We start from the raw sequence: 20,670 nt of genomic DNA, 5'->3' as shown, positions 1-20,670 counted from the left end.
TCAAACCTGCAGATGCCAGAATCATCAGCATAAAGCACAAAACCTTTGTTATTACCGTGTGTTAGGTTATATACCAGAGCATTTATTATAATTTAGGTGTTCAGTCAGTGGAAATATGGAAATAACTGCAATTTTAAAAAGGCCCAGCTAGTTGGGAACACTGCAAGTAAAAGATTTAATGAAGCTGCTAAAACTAAAGTCAGCTTGAGTCAGTCAGGTGTGACAACACAACACCAGTAAGGCGCTATACAAATACAGGCCATTTACCAGTTTGTGAAAACAATTCAAATTCTGGTTCATGTCTAGAAAACGTACTGATGTGTGGTCTCATTAAATGAATCCAGAATGGTTTTGCCGCTCATGCCATCCATGTCACATTTTCATGTCTGTGTGTTATTTTTAGATGTGTTGGTTAATGCTGTCAGATGATTAAGGTATTAGAGATCATTGGGTTAAAATGCAACAGCTGGAATGAAATAGAAAAAGCTTCTTTCAGGTTTCACAGCGGCTGACAGAACTCCAAAGGGGAGGGTGCATCTCTGGCTGCATCTCTGGCTGCAGTTGAACCCGCAACCTTTAGAACCGGATCAAATAGATTTGTTTTTCACCACTATCAGTGTTTTTGTTTAGAGGCTGCAATGAAGGGGAAAAAAAACTTAGATTTAAAAAAATTAATTTCTTGTGCAAACCCGGACCGTCTGTTGTGTCCTCTCGGACTCGAGACTCTGCAGTACATACTTGATCTCCTCCAGTGCGTCAAATTGATGATCCTCTGACTTCATTTCCATTTTCAAGAAATGGATGAAGTCACACTGAGGAAAGTCTGCTCGCACCCACCTCATTTATCAACGACTGTGTCAGTGCAACCAGATAAGCTCAAAAGTATTATCCCTCGGATGTCTCAGGACATTCCAGTATTAGTCCACGTGAACAGTTTCACCCTGGGAATGACCTCGGTCACAGTCCCGTGAATGTCACGCACAGTTATGAGCACAGTCCTGGTCTCAGTCCCCACCGTCCAGCATCCAACCAAAAAATAACCAGTCCACTGAAAACCGTGGAAGAGTATCCAGCTGTAGCCAGAGAGACTTTTGGTTGTGATGATGAAATGTGGAACCGTTTTAAAGATGATGTTTGCTCTCTGCACAATGACCAGCATGTTTCGTCTGGCCAAGAGTTTATGCTGGATGCCCATCCTGATGCAACAGTACCAGTATGCAAATGTACTGATTAATGATTGGGGAAACCTGCAGTCAGCTGGGACTGAAGATGAGTGACGAAATGTTTCTCCTACTGAAAACAACACGTCCAGATAAACAGAATAACTTTATGGGAACCGCTTGGATAAGATGCAGATCAGCTTCAAGAACCTTCTCTTCAAGCTCTCAAATCTACTCGTGCGCCAGAACAACAGAGAAAAATCTCCAGAAAATCCTCAAAGGTGAAAAAAGAGAAACAAGCTCATGGATTGTTTCGCCTCCGTGTCACTAACACCTGACGTATAGGAAGAGGAAGAGCACCATAGTAATGCCAGTAAATAAAGACTGTTGGGTGTCTCTGGTGATGCAATTGTCATAGCAACACAAATCACTCACACGGTCCTGGCTGAGCTTCAATTAGCACTTGGCATGAGCCGAGGTAGCTGCCTCTTACGATTCTGTTCATGTACACAACTGATTGCACACCGCAATTATCAACTTTTCCTTCATTCTGATGCTGAACTGCACAAGCAGCCAGTCATAGCATCATTTGACTGGCTGACGCATGAAAAACACACAAAACCTTTTCTCAACTTTCAGTGCACAAAAGCAAAGCAGCAGGTTCACAGTTCATCTACACGACGCCGTCGCCATAAATACGTTGTGTAAGTTAAGAGGCGAAAGCTTTAAGGCTGAAATGCGTCCGTGTGAATCCTCCCTCAGCACAGGAGGAGAATAACTCATATTACAGAGTTGAAGGCATATTGATTCTTAACATGTGTTAATAATCGATAAATGTGTTTTTAAACAGTGCAATTAATTTACGTGAGTGTTCATCAGTATGTGCACCAGTAGTTTAAAATGCAAGTCCAGTGGCCCGTGTGTGGAAATACTTCTTAAGTGTACCAAAGCTGCTGTGACTGCTGTGGATGAAATCATCTCAGTGTAAAGTCTACGGGCCACGAGGGTCAGGAAGATGAACACTAATGAGCTGCGCGCTGAAGCAAACCAGAAGACAGAAGGGAAAATGATTTGGTGTCGTTTGTAATTAGGACTCGGAGCTGGAAGTGTTCGTGCAGCAGAAACCACGAAACATGAAACTCGTGGAGTCAGATCCACATACTGCAGATCAGAGACGACCACCACTGCTGACTCTGGACTCAGCCTGAAGCCACAGGAATGATTGTATTTGTATGTTTCTATACTGAGAGAGGAGTGTTATCAGCAAACACCAGAGACTGACCGTCTGTTCACTGATTAAACCTCACAGTACGACAAACACAGCAGACGTTCAGTTGCCTTTTTTTTTTTTCAAGCTCTTACGATCTCTTCAATGTAAACAAGAAGTTCGCCGAAATAAACTGTGAAGGAAGCCAGAACAATAATTCTGCAGCTGCACATTTTACAGTTTTTTCTGAATGCTTAAACCCTAACTGTGATTCTTATAGCACAATTTCTAAAACTATTAAAACTTATAGCAAAACCACTCACTGAGTTTGCAAAACTAAAAGCACAAACACTGCTTTGCACTCAGTTTGCCATTTTGTAACACACACTTTGCAAACCTGTAGCTACAATCCACTGCACAGCACTCTTTTTGCAGAACTGTGAACACAACTCACGGCTTTACACTCAATTTCCAAAGGATCAACACACTCCTAGCAAAACTATACACATTTAAGGCCATTATTTACACTATTTTGCCAACTGTCTGGCACACTGTCACATGTGAAAACTTTTTTAGATAATTAGTTCACTTTGCAATCAGCCTAAGCACTATAATACAGGTAAGCTGTGTGTGTGGAGTACAGTGGAGGGAGCAGGAAGAGTGAGAAGTAGAGGAGGCCGAGGAAGAGGACGTGGAGGTGAAGAAGTAGGATGAAGAGGACGACAAGGACAAGGAGGAGCAAGAGGAGGACGAGGAGGGGGGAGAGGAAGGGTAAGAAGAGTAAGAAATAAAATTGCTGATGACATCAGAGCTACAATAGTGACCATGTCATCAACCATGGAGTGACCCTGAGGGAAGCTGGCCAACGGGTTCAGCCTAACTCGAGCCGCTACACTGTAGCAAGCATCATAAGGACATTTTGAAATGAGAGTCGGTTAGTACAGTCACTTTGCACTAAGATCTGTAGCACTGCCATGCTAATGAGAAACACAACAATACCATAGATGTAAAAATACTGAAAATGTTACTTTGCAGAATTGCTAGACGACCAGATGCTGGGAGCAGAGGAAGCATGTTCACTGCAGACCAAGAAACCCATATAGTCAATATGGCGATTGCAAATAATCCTATACTTGGAAATAAACACTTGTGTTTGTTTTGATGTGTGTGAATAAAAACCAGTACTTGAAGTTTGGATCCCTCTATGCTTATGGATCTATGACAAAAGTATGAGCTCAATCTGACATAGCCTACCTTGTGCACAGAGAAAGCAAAAGCCAGGTGTGTTTTTATTCATACCATCAGTGTGTAGTTGGTGCATTGTGTGCTTATTAATATGATGGCTTGTGTTAACTGTTGGATACGAAAATACCATTTTTACAAAGGTGTGGAGAGTTAAGCAAAGGTTATTCGCTTTTACAAGAAAACTACAATGTTTTGCTGATTTGGTGAAGAGTTTTCTTATTTGTGTGTAGAGTTTTGCAAAAATAGCCAATAGTTACAAAAAATGTGCTCAAGCCATCAGAAAAAACTGTAAAGGAGCTAACAATGGCAAAGTGGCTAAAGCTAAAGCTAGCTACAAGCCAGCAGCCTCGGTATGAGCAACGCATCAAAGCAGTTAAACAGAGAAAGATCTGGTTCTGTTACATTAAGCAGTAAACATATAAATTTGTTTTAATATATAAATCTGTCCCAACTCTTTGAGTTTGGCATGGTCACATTTGTCAGCTAAATGTTCAGGAAATCGTTTACACTTCATTATTTGGACTCTTTCTATGAGCAGAGCACTTTATCTTCTCAGCTGTAAATAAGAAGACCTTAATGCAGTTTGGGGGAAACTGGAACGTTTATTCATTAAATTCAGAAAATAATATTTTACATCGAAGGAAAGTTTATTTTTCTAATATCTCAGTTACACGTCTCAGAAAGAAAACCCACTTCAGCACTTTAATTTTTCAGCCCTGAAGGTCATTTTCTCACATGCCAAAACTTTAAATATAGCATTCATTAGTTCATTATTAATTGTGATTATGTTGCAGTTATTCATATTTAAAATGCCGTACCAGGACTCAAAATTTTTCATTCACAAAAATGAATTCTTAATTGTTTGCTCCATCAGTCTGCTACTCTAAATATATATTTTTTACATTTTGATGTGGATACAGCCTGCCTGTCACAATCATCCACTATTTTATCATGTTAGCCTTCGGGCGGCTCTGCCTGCTGCGTCCTACGTTCCTTCCACCTGACGCTACGAAGAAACTTATGGAAAAAAACGATTTGAACTTGATTTTAAAGAACAACATTGCTATCCTGAATCACTGCTGTTAATGAAGTGAGTGCACTGATGAAGAAAGAAGCACAAATCCACACGATTGGCACAAACCCGCCAATGATGAGGAGAAAAACGTGTATTCACTTCTTTCTACAGTGTGGAAACAGATTCAGAGAGGATGACACATTTATAAAACAATATAAGGCCACAGGAGTCTGTGCAAAGCCCAAGTTAAATGGAAAAGGTGGGTGCTGCAGGTAGAGTGCCGTCGGGCTCAACACTGACAGCTTTACGCTCCGTCACCTCGTCTCAGCACTTTCTGTGAGTCCAGTATTCTCTGATCCAGCCCAGACCCTCGTCTGTGGAGCCTGCAGTGCAAAAAGAGTTAATTATGGCTGTTTTCTAAATCTTTTTCATAATGATTCCTTAAATCACATGAACACTCACCTTGCGGCTTGTATTCACACCCGATATAACCCTGGTAGCCGATGTTTTCCAGTGTGTCGAACAGGTAGCTGTAACTGAGCTCTCCGGCGCTGTCGGGCTCATTTCTGCCGGGAACCTGAGCAATCTGGACGTGACCTGAGAAACGTGACAACCTATCATCTTGTGACGTGTTCATAAAAACAAATTTTATGTGTGAAACTGCCCAAATTTGTGTTGGGGAACATAAAGAGCAGAAGCGCCTAACCAGATACCTACTGTGGATAGGATTACCTCCAGTAACACGGAGGAACTGGGAGTACTTTTGTCCTTCAATACAGACACTAAGGAAACTCGTAGGACTGCCTTCTTTCACCCCCTGTGTCACAGTGATGCTGAAAATCAGCCCGTGCATTTCTTACTTCTACACTTCAGTTGATCCAAAACGCTGCAAAGAGAACTGAACTAGACAGAAAGACAGAGCACAAAAATAGCCAGTTGCCTTCTGCCCAGTGCAGACGCAGCCTCTCTGAGTGAAGCTGGCAGAGGTCAGTGTCCATATCACATCAATATTATGAGGTCTACAAGGTGATTTTAATTAACATTCTTAATGCCACTTGTGTGATAAGACACAGATACCTTTAGTCTGCCTCTAAGAAAGAAAAAAGCATGCTGCTAGATAACAAGGTTCAAGTTTTAAAATGTCATTTACGGCAGCCTACAGTCAGTATCTGATGCTGATGAAGCAAACGACCTGATGGGACCTCATTTCCTCTGTAGCTGCTGTTTAAAGGCAAAGCACAATCCACAGCAGATTTATATCATCAGGAGGGTGGGTAAGTCAGTTCCCTCTGCATATCCAGTTTTTGTGCATTATGGCCATTTACTGGCTCTAACATAAGCCATCACGCCGTCATCCCCACGAGTTCAATAGAAGAGGCATGAAGTGTGAGTGACAGGCAGAAATTAATAAAGAAGAGAAGAAAAGACAGGCAGCCTCTGCAGATATTAACCCAGAAGGATTAGATTTGAGGCTCGACTGGTATGCCTGATTTGAGTTTTTAGTATTATTAGATGAACATTTGCATACTCACCAATGATAGGAATATACTTTTGAATGTTTTGTGTAAGGTTTCCATCCATTATTTGCCAGTGAAAGATGTCCTGAAACAGTTGAAACGGCTGTTAAGTTATTTTTTCCTTTCTCTTCACTTTAGACACATTTTGAAAGAACGCACCATCTGCAGTTTCATATTTGGCTTTCCAACCTTCTCCAGGATTGCAGATGCTGCGGACAGAAAAAAACATTATTCTCTGCAGACAGGAAGCATTTACACGTGCTGGAAATAAGCTGATACGCTGTACATCATCATTACAGCATCATGCCATTCATGGTTTGATTTAGGATCACTGACCAATGAATATAAACATAAACACACCAGCTCACATTTAGGTTTAGAGTTTCCCAGTTTAGCTGTTGGCTAATTTTAATGACACAGTCTGAAGGCCTCTACACACCAGATGCATAAAAACTGCACATTTTTTGGACTGATTTTTAATGCAGCCATGTAATTTCACTTTTTAACCAAGCTCGATTTTTCGGCTCTGAATAAGCAGATCTGACCAATCAGGGAGACACGGCAAAACAGAAGGCACCAGGAGACTGTCTTAAAAAAATGAGACAAGCTGGAGGAAAATAGTGTTAGTCTGCATGAAGGACATGTAATACACTCGCATCTAACATGATATCCAGAGGGTCAAAAGTCATGAGTGTGACACCTGGACTGAGTCCTGGATGTTATCAACCAGTCAACTCTTATTTGAAGCTCCAGCTGAACTCACATTTTGGTCAGGTCAGCGTTTTTGATCATTTATATGCAAATGTAAGTATAATGTGTTTCTTGATGTCAGTTCAATGGTGTTTAGAGTGGGCGGTCTTACCCTGATGAGGAGAGTCCAGAAAATACCTGGGGTCTGTAATCCTGGTGTTGATCGGTTCAATCAGTCCAGTGATTCCTTCCTAAGAGCGATATTGTGATATTTTTCATTCATTACACACATTTTTGTATCTTAACAGGGACTCAAACCAGCAACCTTCAGGTTACTAGTTGGCAGTTTCAAACTCTGGGCTTCTCATACTTTGCTGCGCACAGCTAACATCCCACACCTGGCTTACCAGAACGTACTACAGGTGTCCAAAGTAGTGACTCTTGACAAAAATAGTTACCAAGCAATCCAAACTTTTGGGGAAAACCCTGCATACAGTCCACAGAAGAGCTGAAAATATCGGCCCACGAGCATAAGCCCTTACGTTCCTGTCAGAGGCACTTCTATTTTTGCTTTTACTCCGCTCAGTAAGTGGCAGAGTGGAAAAGGAGCAGCTGATTCAGCTGACTGCACAGCAGCTGAAAAAGACATGAATGACAATCGAACAAAAACATATAATTTTGAGTCATTTTACACTAAACTATAGCAGCTGACACCCCCCCCAAAAAAGAACAAATAAAATCACAGCTGTTGGCCTTTACGTGTACGCTGATTTTATCAGACAATGCTGCAACTATTAAAATCCAGATTTCAGCAGAGAAACAGCAATAATAAAACTGGAGTTTTAGTGTGTGCCTCTATTAAATTATAGTATATGAGCACATATACAGTATACAGCCTTACATCATGGCCTTATTTTCAGCAAACAGTTGTTAAAAGCCAGTGCCAGCCCAAAAATGGATTCAATTATGTTTTATTGTAGGTCTATGTTGCACTGACTACTCGAAGCTTCACACTAGAGCAACGGTATGTATTAAAGGGATAAATTGAGCATGAAAATTTTGAAATATCAAGATATAAACTGTCTATTGTGGTAGAGCCTAAAAACATTGTCCACAGGCCATTACACCCAGCTCCATCTCTGTTCATATCTGGCAACCCACACTGCAGCTCGAAACTATACAGAAGTGCTTCAAACCCTTTCATGCTTCATTATTGGAGCACAATGTGTCAGAAGCTGAGTCGCAGGTCAGTGTCAGGGCTCATCCAAGTGGATGCACATGCAGTTTTCAGAGTATTTTGCTGAAAAGCAGCCGTGTCTGACACAGGAGAGTGGAGGGCTGGGAGGCGGTGGCAGGGACGCCAGCTGAATTGGAAAGTCACTGATTGATGCCGCAGCCGGCGTGGCTCTCAAGCAGAAGTTTGTGGAGAAGCAAACGGCTACAGAGGACTGAGTGACACTCGCATTAGCTCATCTCTGTACGACAGCTTTTAGCACTGGAACAGGTCCAGTTGTTAGCATGGAGATCCTTTGCTCCTCATTCTCAGCCAGGACACCAAACCACCTCCACGTAGGCTCAACCGACTCAATTAAACATATATTTACTGTCATTGTGCTCATCATGTGCACTCCAAAACTGGCCTATACTCGAGTGGAGGGGTTAAATCCTTTTTTCATACCCAAAGGGGAATGCATTTATTAAAGATTTATGAACTGCACTGACGTGAGAGCAGTGGTATGTTGGACAGAGAAGGTCACTTACCTTTGAAAGGATATCAGCAGCATATTTTAGGTTCTGCACAAAGACGGCCTCCATTTCCTTGGCAACCGTCGCTCTGTCAGAGTCCACGGGAACTCTCCCAGCCATCAGGTGAATCCTGAAAAGGAAATGTAGAAAAGATGAGACGCTGGCACACACAAACATCTATTACTCTCCTATTCTAGCTTTTAAAACACATTTATAAAGACTGCTTTGTGCCAGACATATTAAGGGAACTGACCTTGTCCTAAATTGGTCTGAATCGACCTTTTTTCGCAGCAGACATATTGTCTGGTTAAAGTAAGTGTCATTAACAATACCTGCGTTCTGCTGAAACGTGACAATGAGTCTGCATGAACAACACCAGGAGCCTCAAACTCCAGCAGCTACATGGATTTTTATTTTTCACACACTGTGCCAAATCAACATGGTTTTGTTCAACTCTGTACCTGCAGGACAGTTTTATGGGGATGGATTACACATCCGAGAACAAAAGTGACACAAAGATCTCCAAAAGGTGCATTTGTTTGGTTTATCAACCATCTAATCAAACTAGCTCAAATTATGAGATAACACAGCGGCAATTACAAGAATTAAGAGACAAACAAGCTTTTCAAATTTATGTTGCCAGCTGCTCTGAAACAAAACATCAGTGAGAGTGAAACACAAAGTTATGAAAACAGAAAAATGAGCCGACAGATGTTGAAAAGCTCCACAGAGCTCAGTGAAACTGCAGAACCTGGAGACACTTTTCCAGCACGTTCCAGGGAACAGCCCGGGCGCTCGGATACAAGTGGCTGGTTTATCACTCGGATTTGGCAACATGTCGAATTGTTTCTAACTGGCTGTGGTCAGTCTAACAAGCAATGACATAATGCCATTTAATAGGTCAACTAGCATTCTCTACATGAACAAACCAGTGTGGATAATGTACGCTTTAAATCCAGATCAACACACTTACAATGTCTTCACTTAACCTTTAGTGGAAACGTGAAACTCCTGTAGTGTAAAGACATTAACTGGATAACAAAAAAGGAAGCGCCCACCTGTGGAGCCACAGTCATTCATCCACAGATCCACAAATTCAACTGATAGTTCATTTAACACACGCTGTCATTGTGTTTACAAGCAAATGTTTTCCAAGTTAGCAGCTGAAGCACTGACACAGAATCCACCATTACAAACATGTAAAACACTAAAACTAGTAAAAACAAAACTTTGGAAACTGAACTGAAAGCATTGCAACATGAAATAAAAACCTTCCTTTTCTGAGTTACATATACAGAGCATCAGCTAACCTCGGCGGACCGCTCTAAAATCTCGCACCATTAAGAGGCTTAGCCTGCCCCAGAATGGACATCAAAAATGTTATGCTGAAATTTCCTGTAAATTACTCCGATTGTATCAGGGGACAAAGCTAACAGGCCGAGTTATTGATTGCTGTGACGTCACTCGTATTTACATGAACTGAATTCACTTTTCCTGGTGATATTTTGGTCCCAACCACAGAGGACACAGTGGACTTTGTCCCTGCTGCACACAGCTGCTTTACACTGAATGACAAGCTTCTCCTTCTGTTCGCTAAGTCTCTGCAGCCTCTGAAGACAGCATATGTTGGTAAATCTGTAGCCTCAGATGCCAAAAGTGTGTTTACCTTCATTATAACACATACAAAAGATATCAGCCAGTTAATCTGCACGAGCCGATTCAGCATTTAAAATGCATTTTATGAAAAAGTTATAAAAACCAGCAAAGGTTAAGCTGTGACTGAAAGGCTCCGAGTAACTTCAAACCTTCAATGCAAATTTTGTGCTAAAATGAACCAGAAATCAACAGGAAGTTACAAACCAACTGCTTTGACTTTGTCCAAAACATCTGTGTACGCTGCTGAAGAGATATCAAATTAAGTTCAACTATTGCTGAGCTTTACGCACGATCTGATATCCTCGTGTCGGTGTTGTTCCCACGTCATCATAAGAAATGTTGTTCCAGGTTCAACACTGCAAGTGACCAATCACACTGTTGTGATGTCATACTTCTGCGACTTCGGAAAAAAACGCAGTAAAACAAAACAAAAAAAATAAATTAAAAAAAAAACAAAACAAAAAAAAACTTAACTTGCGAGAAAGCGCCTCTGTCCGCCGATCCAGCAATTTGAATTCATTGCACTTCAGGATACTGTTCTTTAATAAACGGTAAGCATTATACATATCGTCCTTGCAACACTGGAATTTCATAAATGAATGAATCGCTTGGCTTGCAAAAGTATTACGTCACTTGCAGTGTTGAACCTGGAACAACATTTATTATGATGACGTGGGAACAACACCAACACGAGGATATCAGATCATCCGAGTTTTACTTTCATTAAGTACCAACTGGTGTGGTGAGATGGTGCAGCAAGTCAACGTAACCTTTACTTAATCAGATGATAACAACTCGTCAATAATGAGGGCTGTGGAATAAAATGCTAGCAAAGCAGCACACATCCACAAATAATTCAACACATTCACCGGTAAATCACCTGGTGGCAAAAGTATAAGCTAAAACTGCCAAAGTAACTACAACATGTACCAGTAATGCTGTGGTTGTGTCACTACCAGCACAATGAAAATGACCTTTGATTTTCTTATACTTTTTATAATATTTGGCAGAACGAGTGGACACTGTGTGGAGAAAGCAGTCTTTGTGTTTTAAAGTAAATACGTTTCAGCTGCTGAGAGCACAATGTTTTACTTTGTGAAGGGAAGGAGCACTTACATTTCCACAGAGTGGTATTACTAGGCCATAAACATTGCCTGGTGTTCACCAGACACAGTGTTTGGAGTCTTGCGTGGGCAGCCATGCCTCTTACTAAAGTGCCTTTCTTCTAGCTGCTCTACTATAATGGCCTGAGAAATGTCTGAGCCTGGTTGACTTGCAACTGTAAGTAAGTTAATTTTATTTATACCGCACTTTTCAAGAACAAAACACACAAAGTGCTTCACAAGGTGTTATAAAGAAAATGCATAGATACAACAATTTAAACCATGTAAATGGATCCAGCTAAATAAAAGCAAGCTTGTACACAAATCTTAGGTCCAATGGGAACGAGTTCAGCAATTTATGTAAAACAGTCTGCTTTGGTCCTGAGCCTGGACCCTCTGCTGGAACAACCAGCATCACTCAGTACACCTCACTAGCTCACTAAGACAGAGAGACAGCTGACCACGGAGAGGAGGGGAGGGTGATAGTGTCTCATATTTAGAATTACAATATTTTAAAATATTGTTTTAAAAAAAAAAAAGCTATGAACAGCAGAATTATTAGTGCAAACTAAAATTTAAACTCCAACCTTGGTTTCGATGACTACGGTCACTGATGACAGACGACCTGTTAGAAGTGTGACTTTAATGTCACGAGCTGCCAGCAGAAGCATTACAGTCTAACAGCAGTGACACAGTAACATATACAGTTACAGAGTAGGGCTGCAAACATTCATCGAGTAATTTGAATAATTCCATCGTAAAAAATTCGACACAAATTCTTTGCTTCGAAGCTTCATTTAACACACAGCTCTGGAAATGTGAGCCACTAAGAACAGACCTGCAATACAGGTCCTACAATTTAGGAGCAGCGAGTGAATAAAAGCTTAAATTAGTTAAGTTAATTAAGTTTATTAAGCCCACAAATACTGATAACACAACAGCAGCTGAGTGATGATGGTGGTCCAGTTTAACATGAAGCCAGAGTTTACACACTGCGAAGAGAAAAGAGGCGGAGCCGTTGCCGAGGCGGTCAGCTCATGTTGGGCGAAAGAAAACGTGTTACCTTTCAGTCGATTCACTCGGTACAACATGTAAGTATGGGGGATCAACGCCTGTGTGTCCTGGTTGAAGAAACCAAGCCTTTAAGGCAGATGACCTGCATAATACCCCTGTCATCACAGTCATCCCTCGGTTCTTACCCTCGTCACCTCGCCAAGAACACCTCTTTACACCAAATCGAAGATGGCAAAGCAGAAATCTTCTGTTCGCTGTGCCCAGTGGTTTCTCTTTTTTCTCTTTGCATGGCAACGACCAGCACAATACGTGCCCTGTCTGCCTGGGGTAGGAAAGCATCAACCGAGCCTGAAGCCTGTGCGTTTTGTTGTCAGGGCCGGCGCTCGATCATGGACAGACAGGTGATGTTTATAGAGAAGGTGCTGGGATGGACAGCATGGATGTCGCAAGGCATGACCCTGTCATATCCAAGTCTGGGGCCCCGGCCTGATCTGAGTCCAAAGACCAGGAGTATGTGGTCAATGTCCCCGCAAATTAGCTGAGCTGACCACATGGAATATGTTGATGGGTTAACCAAAGATGAGCCGGAACCATGCAGCTGGCCGGCACTCCCCAGGGAGACGGTGACGTGCTGGACATGTGTGGTTTGTTGAGGGATGAGCAGGAGAGCCTATCGTCTGCACAGTGTGCTGCTACTGCTGCGTCGGCCGGCCACAATGGCATGTCTCTTTTTTTCCCTGTGGACTGACCTTCTCCTCTGCCAGCTCAGAACACGTAATTCTTATCCTCCCACCGGAGCCCATGATGGCCAAAAACTGGCGTCCCATGTTCCCAGACTTGGTCTCTGAGCTAACCGCATCATGGAGCAAACTACTGTCTACCAGTGTCACTGTGCCCGACTGGACCTGGATGGTGCCGAGGAGGCTGGCTTAGCTGGCCCACCTCCTATGGAGCTGTCCCTGGCTGCTTATCTGCCCCCGTCTCACAACCATGGTGTCGGTGACCCCACAACTCTGCCGTCCAAGCAGTGTCGCTTCAGCAAATCGCAGCTGGACAAGATTTATCGGGCTCAGGCACTGCCGCTTCGTCACAGTGCTCCAGACGTACCAGGCGATGTCCCTGGTGGTGCTCGAGTTGCTGGTTCCTGCAGGCAGTCATAGTCACCACTGATTAGATCCTTCGTGCGCCCCGCCATGCAGTAGTGGTATGGAGTGCTGCACCCTATGCAGCACTCTCCCTTGGCAGAGGGATGGTGTCGATGGTAGTGACACAGAGGTACCTGTGGCTGACACTCTTTGATTTCCCAGACAGGGACAAGGCTGTGTATTTGACGAACCAGTGTCTGCTGCTGGGTTATTCGCACCCAGATCACTTGAAGCAATGCAGGCTAGATTTGATCTGAGGATGAAGCAGCGCCCACAACTAGCTCTCAGAGTCCTGCCACTGCTCTGCCGACCTGCGAAAGAGCAGAGCCCACTGCTGCTGTGGGTGACCTTCCAGCGAGTGCACAGCCTCCGTATCGAGTTCCACACCAGTAAGCTTTGAGCAAAGCCTCACCTTTGCGCCCAACACCCGGGAGGAAGAAGCCTCAGCCCTCCTAGCTCTGGGATCGAGTGGAGAATGGGTCCAGTGGCAGGGAAATGCTGCTTTTCCCTCTCTGTTGCTGTCCAAGAGGCACCGCTTAAGTTGTGTTTAGCTTGTCGTCCCTAGACGACACTGCACTTTTCTACCACCGTCTACGAAGCACAAACCCCCTGCACAGGAAATTTCTCAGGTTGTAACTCCCAGTTTGGGTATGTTGAATTTTCAGGTGACCAAATCAAGTGTTCCTGCTGTGTTTCATTGCTGTGCCCCAACAAGGTGTCTCCAACAAACTGTATTAATGTACATGGTCCTATGTTACAATCAATAAAAAATGCTTATTCTCAAACAATTGCAAATCCTCAGCCTACAAGCAAATGAGCCAGGCCAGGCAGGTGATGCATTTCCCCATGAACACACTGGGGGGGGGGGCAACGGCCTACCTACAGCGAGACAGGTCAGCCGGCTGAGTGCTCACCTCCCTCAGTGGCATGGCTGCATCCCTTCTCCGCCTCCTTGTTTCTGCAGAATTGTACACAACCACTGTTTGCAAGGACGAAGCAGTGATACTGAGGGAGGAAGTGCATTACTGCAAAAAAGAACAAAACGAATGGGTCCCTGCTTCGGAGACAGAGAAAGGTTGGTAAAGCCATTATTTTATTGTTTGGAAAAAAGGGGGCTTTGTCCCATACTTGAACAAATATCTAAGAATGTACAAGTTCAAGACAGAAGCTAACACTCAGACAGCTTTTGAATGCAGCTGGCCCAGGAGACTGGTGGGCAACAACTGATCTAACAGACGCTTATTTTCATGTGGCTACACACCTATAGCCTTCGAACCTGGTGCTGCATTTAGGTTGTCTCCTGCTGGGCGCACTTTTGCAAAATGTGCCGAGGCAGCGTTAGCACCCCTCAGAGAGACGGCTGTTCATATCTTAGCTTATCTGGACAACTGGGCTCTCGTAACTTGCTAAAGAGAACAGGTGGCGACATAGCTGTTGCTGGAGGATGCTGACGGTAACTGCAGCTTGCATGTTAGCTCTTCGTCCCCTGGCTGCTGCACCAGGGCTCTCCGACTGGCAGTGTTGTTTCACAAGGTGGTTTCCACAAATGCTTCTCTGATGGGGTGGGAAGCTCTGTGTGAAGGCACATCAGTGAGAGGGATCTGGACCACAGCACAGGCTGCACATCAATCACTTACTAGCAGAGTTCTCAGCTCTCAAGCATTTTTGTCCAATTCTGAGGAGCCAGAATATCCAAGTCAGGATGGACAATTCAACAGAGGTCTCTTCCATAAACAGGCAGGGAGGGATATCTCCAGTTCTAGAGAGAGCGCATCGGCACCGCATGTCCTCAGGTCACCACGATGACAGGTTCAGTTTGACAGCTAAGGGTCTGCCCCCAATCGTGGTAGCAACAATCAGGAGTGCTGGGCTTCATATGCTTACAAATGGGCAGCCTTTGAGGAATGGTGCCAGGACCAGCACACTCTCCCATCCCAGCTATCCATTTTAAAATTGCAGGAGCTTCTGGATAAACGCATTTTTTTCTACAATTAAGGTTTATTTAGCAGCAGACATGCTGAGATCAAGTGCACCCCCCCTTGCCATGTGTTTTTTTGAAAGGGCTTCGCTGGCTGAGACCCGTGGTTAGGGTCAGCGTCCCTGTATGGGACTTGTCTTTAGTGCTGGAGCCCCTCTGTGGCCCCTCTTTTGAACCCCTTGAGTATGCGGATATGAAATTTCTTTCATATAAGACTGCACTGCTTCTTGGTTTCGCTTTTGCAATTATTCTGATTACTTGATTAATCAATGGAATAATCGATAGATTATTTGATTACTAGAGTAATCAACAGCTGCAGCTCTATTACATAGCATAAGACAAATGCAAGCTTTAGTATGACTACACACTTATTAATAATATATGTAATTTCTTTGTTTCTCAGGTTGGAGGTTAAGGGATAAATGGATTTAAAGTTACCTCTTACAGTCCAAAGCTCTGGCATACTTCAAACTTAGATCCAGTCCCTCTCTGAACTCTGCTTCTCTCCCAGGAACTGCTCCAAGACCAAGATCACCTGCCTTTATATCTCCTGCAACACACACACACACACACACACACACACACACACACACACACACACACATCACAATCACTCTTAAGCTTAATTTCTGTGTGTTGAATCCCTGCTGTAGTGGGTGACATCATTGTTAGCGTTTATGATGCGTCTTCATTGCTCTGCCTTCGTAAGTGAAACTGAGCTGATCTTGTTGGTCTGAGTGATAATTAATCTTGAACGACGGCTACTTTTAATAAAACACTGGGGAAGAAATGAGGACTTCAAAACCCAAAACTGAGTCTATTCACAAACTGTCAGAGCCATGAAAATAAGGAAAAACTGCCTATGTCTATGCTGGCAGATTACTACCCAATATATCCTTCTTCTAATCAATATACTGTGTTTACACCATATATTACTAGCAAACAGACCTTTCACAGTTGTTGGGGTCTTTGTAGCTGTGATGTGTAGTTATCAGGCTACAGCATGTATTTAATGCTGTCCTAAACATGATTGATTTTCAAGAGACAGCAAAGGACAGCTCAGAATTGAAATGCACACATGTTCATATCTCAGATTAGCTCTTTTGACTGAAATGGGACTATGCATAAAAAAACAAAACAAGTTAATTCAATTGCATCAGTCCATTATGTTCCCCTTATCCAAATTTGGATACCTCTGACAGCAGGCTAATTGTGGCAGCAGGGTATTCCATGCATCCTTCTCCCCAGTCACATTTTTCCTCCGGGGGGGGGGGGGGGGGGGGGGGGGAATCCTGAGGCGTTCCCAGACCAGACGAGAAATATAATCTCTCCAGCAGGTTATGGGTCTACCCTGGGGGTCTCTTCCCAATTGGAAGTGCCAGGAGCACCTCCAAAGGGAGGTGCCTGGGAGACATCTTAACCAGTGCCCAAGCCACCTCAACTAGCTCCTTACAACATGCAGGAGAGTCAGCGCCTCGGAGTCAAAGTCTGAGTCCTACAAGTCTGAGGCCACAAAAACAGTGGAATTCTCCCACTGTGTTGGAGAAGAGAGGCTGCCTCAAGCAAGCGAGTTCAAGCATTTTGAAATCTTATTGGACCAGCAGATTGGTGCAACATCAGCAGTATTGCAGGTATTGTACTGAATTGTCAAGGTGACGAGCGCGCCAAGCTGAAAGACTGAGACATACTAATCCATCTATGTCCCAACCCTGATGAAATTTGGGTAATGACCAAAAGGTCGCAAACACATGCAGTCGAAATGACAGTATGGTGGCTGGGCTCATTCTTAGAGAAAGGGTAAGGAGCTCAGATGTCTGGAGGCATTGTCTGGAGTAGAGCCGCTGCTCCAGCATATTGAAAGAAGACAATAAATGCAATACTTTTGTTAACCCCTTGAATTATAGCTTAAAGTCTACACTTCAATCAGATTTTATGTATTTTTTTAAATGATCAGTTTCTCCCTTTATTAACCACCTCTCCATCAGATGAGAGGAAACATTAACACAGTTCACCAGGCCATTTGGGAGCTACAGCTATAAAGCCATCCTGCCTCCCGCTCAATGACATGTGGGACAGGCTCCAGCCCAACTGTGACCCTGAATTGGATAAGCAGAAGATGATGAATGAAAGGGTGAATGGATGCATGGATGCCATAAGGCAAGGATAACTAGGAGTGGAACAATCCTCAAACAGACTGAAACTGTGACAGAAACGCAATGCATAACAGCTCTATCGTCCTGTACTCACTATTACCGATAACCCTGTACTGAAATTGTATCAGAGTTACATTGAAATAGCTCAAATTTAGTATTTTTTGCTTTATAAAACATAGCAGTAGTAGTGGAGCAGTAGCACTACCTGACACAGGCAGTTTCACCATGCTTCACTGGCTTTATTGTGTTGGATTTAATTTGTATTTTTACATTCCAAATTGGCTTATTTAAGAATATTTGTCATTAAAAGAAAAACAATTAATATATATCGTTTTAAGAGGGTTGTGGGGTTTTTTTTATTATTGTTGTGCACGCCTTTGAAAAACCACCCGGGAGTAAGTTGCTCTCCACGCCATGCTTCAGCATTGGTAGTTAACATGAACAGCTGTGTGTAAACCAACGGTGCGACCCCCTCTGGTGTCTACCTGGCGGGGTGTTGATAAGGACGACCTCCACCCCTGTGGCCTTTCTGACTCTCTGAAGCTCCTGTAAATCCGAATCGTACAGCCACGCTGCCTCCACAGCCTGAAATCCAGCCGCGGCTGCTGCTAATATTCTCTGGCTGAAGTCCGGAAGCTCTGTGAACAGCCACGAAATATTCGCACAAAACTTCAATGGAGCCATCCTGTTAAACTTCCGAAGCCAACGACCGAGTTCAGTCGCCCAGCTGAACTTTCTTCGTGCTAACAGACAGGGAAGACCTACGCTAAGCTAGCTACATTTCCATCGGTTTGGACCGGAAACGGAAAGCAAACCTTTCAAAATAAAAAAGTGTTATTTGAATTTTTATTTATATAGAAAACAGTCCTTTTACAATGTTCTGACGTAAAGTTAAAATATAATTTCAATAAACCATCGTTGATATTCAATTGTTTTACACCACATAAAACCTTTCGGGGCCGAACAAAATGCATAAAATAACTAGAAGCCCTTTATTGTGAAAAATAAACCGGAAACGTTAATCTTAGAACGTCAGAGGAGACTGGTGTTATCGTCACGTGATTGGCAGCGTGTCCTTTCTTGTTTTTCTAAATCCAATGTGATTATAATTTTATTTAATCTTATTTTATTTTACTTTGTTCATTTTATTCTACTTTATTTTACTGTAAAATTATACTTTAAAGTATAAATAATACAAAAATGGTGATAAAAATGTAATATAAAAAACTAAAGAAAAAGTACAGCAGAGAATGACTTTTGAATAAGATTTTAAGTATGCGGATAAATGTAATCTCAGGTAGGAAAATACTGTTTTCCCAACGTTTTTAGTGTTTTACAATATACTGTCTCCAAAACAATAATTAGTTAAAAACTGTGTTTATGTAATATGTTTAACTCCAGCATCTCAATGTTTAGGTTTTCCTTGTTGTTTTCTTTTCTTTCTTTGTTTGTTTGTTCTTTTGTTTTATTTAAAGACAAATCACAAATCCAAAAAAACGTATTTTTGAAATAAAACTCTATTACTGAACTGTACATTAATTTACTTATCACACACTCAAAAAAACTGATAGCATACACTATTGCTCTGGTTTATTTGATTCTTTATTATTTGACTTATTTCAGTCTTTTTTTCTTTACATTTAGCGGTTTTGGTCCTCCTTTTGTTATAAAACATCTGTCATGTTTATCAATGGAGACCTTCAGATTGTGAGATTTGGCAGCTCAGTTTATTCCCAGTTTGTGCTCTTACATAGGCTTCTAGCTAACAACAGCTATTCATATTATCCATATGTGAAATTTTTCCATTGTGAAAAGACTTTTAGTAAGTTCTCAGCTTACATCTGTGTTTCCCATCCAGGATTCCAGCAGGCTGCTATCCGTGGTTTGATTCTGAAGCAGAGGTACACCTTTGGGTTACAAATATAGTTTTTTGTTGTGCTCTGAGCTGAATGTTTTTTTTTCTTAATCCAGATATCCAGCAACAATATCAACCTTCTGGGTTTTCCAAACATTGCAGATCTGTATCTTTTAGAGGAATTGGTGCTTATCTGTGGCCTGTCACCTACTGAAAGGCACAAACCAGGGTTATCTTAACTTGAATTCACAGTAGCTTACTTTCTCATTAAAAACATATTAATAGACTGTAAAGGCACAGAAACAATCATGATCTGATATCTCAGTTGTAAATAACTGGATACAGATAATAACCTTATGTATATAGTGTTTTGACTAGAACTGGTCCTTTAAGTTGAACATAATATTAGTGCCTTCTTTCACCTGTGCAGTGCTGTCACTGCTTTGAAACATCGTGTGATGTTTCCCTGGCAATGGTTCTTTTACAGCACCATGGAGGAATTTTGTCTAACTCATCTTTGCTTAACTCATTGTTGTAATTGAGTAACACTGGAGTGCAGTTCAAACATGGACTGCATTTTCAAGGCCATGCCCCAGCATCTCAGTCAGATTCAGGTCAAGACTTTGACTAGATCACTCCACATACAAGTGACATACATTTTTTTGTTAAGGCATTCAGAGGTAGACGTGTGTTTTGGATCATTGTCCTGCTGCAGAATCCAAGTGCGCTTCAGCTTGAGGTCACAAACAAATTGCCGGACAGTCAGCAGAATATCATGGTTCAATTTAGCACAGTAAGTCTTCCAGGTCCTGAGGCAGCAAAACAGCTGCAGACCATCACACTACCACCACCATATTTGACTGTTGTTATGATATTCCTTTTGTGAAATGTTGTGTTCATTTTACGCCAGATGTAATGGGCCACACACCTTCCAAAAAATACAACTTTTGTCTTGTCAGTCCTAAAAGTTTTGGGGATCATCCAGATGTTTTTTGGCAAATGTGAGATGAGGCTTTATGTCCTTTTTGGTCAGCAGTGATTTTCTCCTTGAACTCTGCCATGCAGGCAGAGTTTATTGGTAAATTATAAACTCTGACCGTAACTAAGACATGTAAAGCCCGTGGTTCTTTAATGTTGTTCTGGGTTCTTTTGTGACCATCTGAATGAGTCACCTTCTGGACTAAAT

General features: G+C 42.4%; 1 protein-coding gene across 2 annotated transcripts; it reads right to left on the bottom strand.

The window, feature by feature from the left end:
• Positions 1 to 4,226: 4,226 nt before the first annotated feature.
• Positions 4,227 to 18,429, bottom strand: hyi (hydroxypyruvate isomerase). Of its 2 annotated transcripts, XR_003214257.1 has the most exons (9): positions 18,115 to 18,429; positions 15,915 to 16,026; positions 8,596 to 8,710; positions 7,007 to 7,085; positions 6,304 to 6,353; positions 6,160 to 6,229; positions 5,090 to 5,224; positions 4,849 to 5,010; positions 4,227 to 4,784 (listed from the first exon to the last, which is right to left on the bottom strand). XR_003214257.1 is itself a non-coding variant. In XM_003452513.5 (8 exons), exons 1-8 carry the CDS (start codon positions 18,311 to 18,313, stop codon positions 4,952 to 4,954), a joined length of 819 nt encoding a protein of 272 aa, XP_003452561.1. In that variant the 5' UTR covers positions 18,314 to 18,429; the 3' UTR covers positions 4,314 to 4,951. The 2 variants fall into 2 exon arrangements, 1 of the variants encoding a protein (XP_003452561.1); XM_003452513.5 differs by having other exon boundaries at positions 4,314 to 5,010.
• Between the last annotated feature and the right edge of the window lie 2,241 nt (positions 18,430 to 20,670).

This window comes from Oreochromis niloticus, linkage group LG15, assembly GCF_001858045.2.
Source record: "Oreochromis niloticus isolate F11D_XX linkage group LG15, O_niloticus_UMD_NMBU, whole genome shotgun sequence".
Classification (NCBI taxonomy): Eukaryota; Metazoa; Chordata; class Actinopteri; order Cichliformes; family Cichlidae; genus Oreochromis; species Oreochromis niloticus.
The sequence above is the reverse complement of the archived record's forward strand: the minus strand, read 5'-3'. Positions and strand labels throughout refer to the sequence as shown.

Bases quoted from the DNA above. Each gene is read 5' to 3' on its own strand.
- hyi (XM_003452513.5), bottom strand. From the start codon at position 18,313: ATGGCTCCATTGAAGTTTTGTGCGAATATTTCGTGGCTGTTCACAGAG. The intron at 6,354-7,006 runs GTAAGACCGCCC...TTCTGTCCGCAG, and splicing joins TCTGGACTCTCCTCATCAGG to CATCTGCAATCCTGGAGAAG. The intron at 5,011-5,089 runs GTGAGTGTTCAT...TTTGCACTGCAG, and splicing joins GTGTGAATACAAGCCGCAAG to GCTCCACAGACGAGGGTCTG.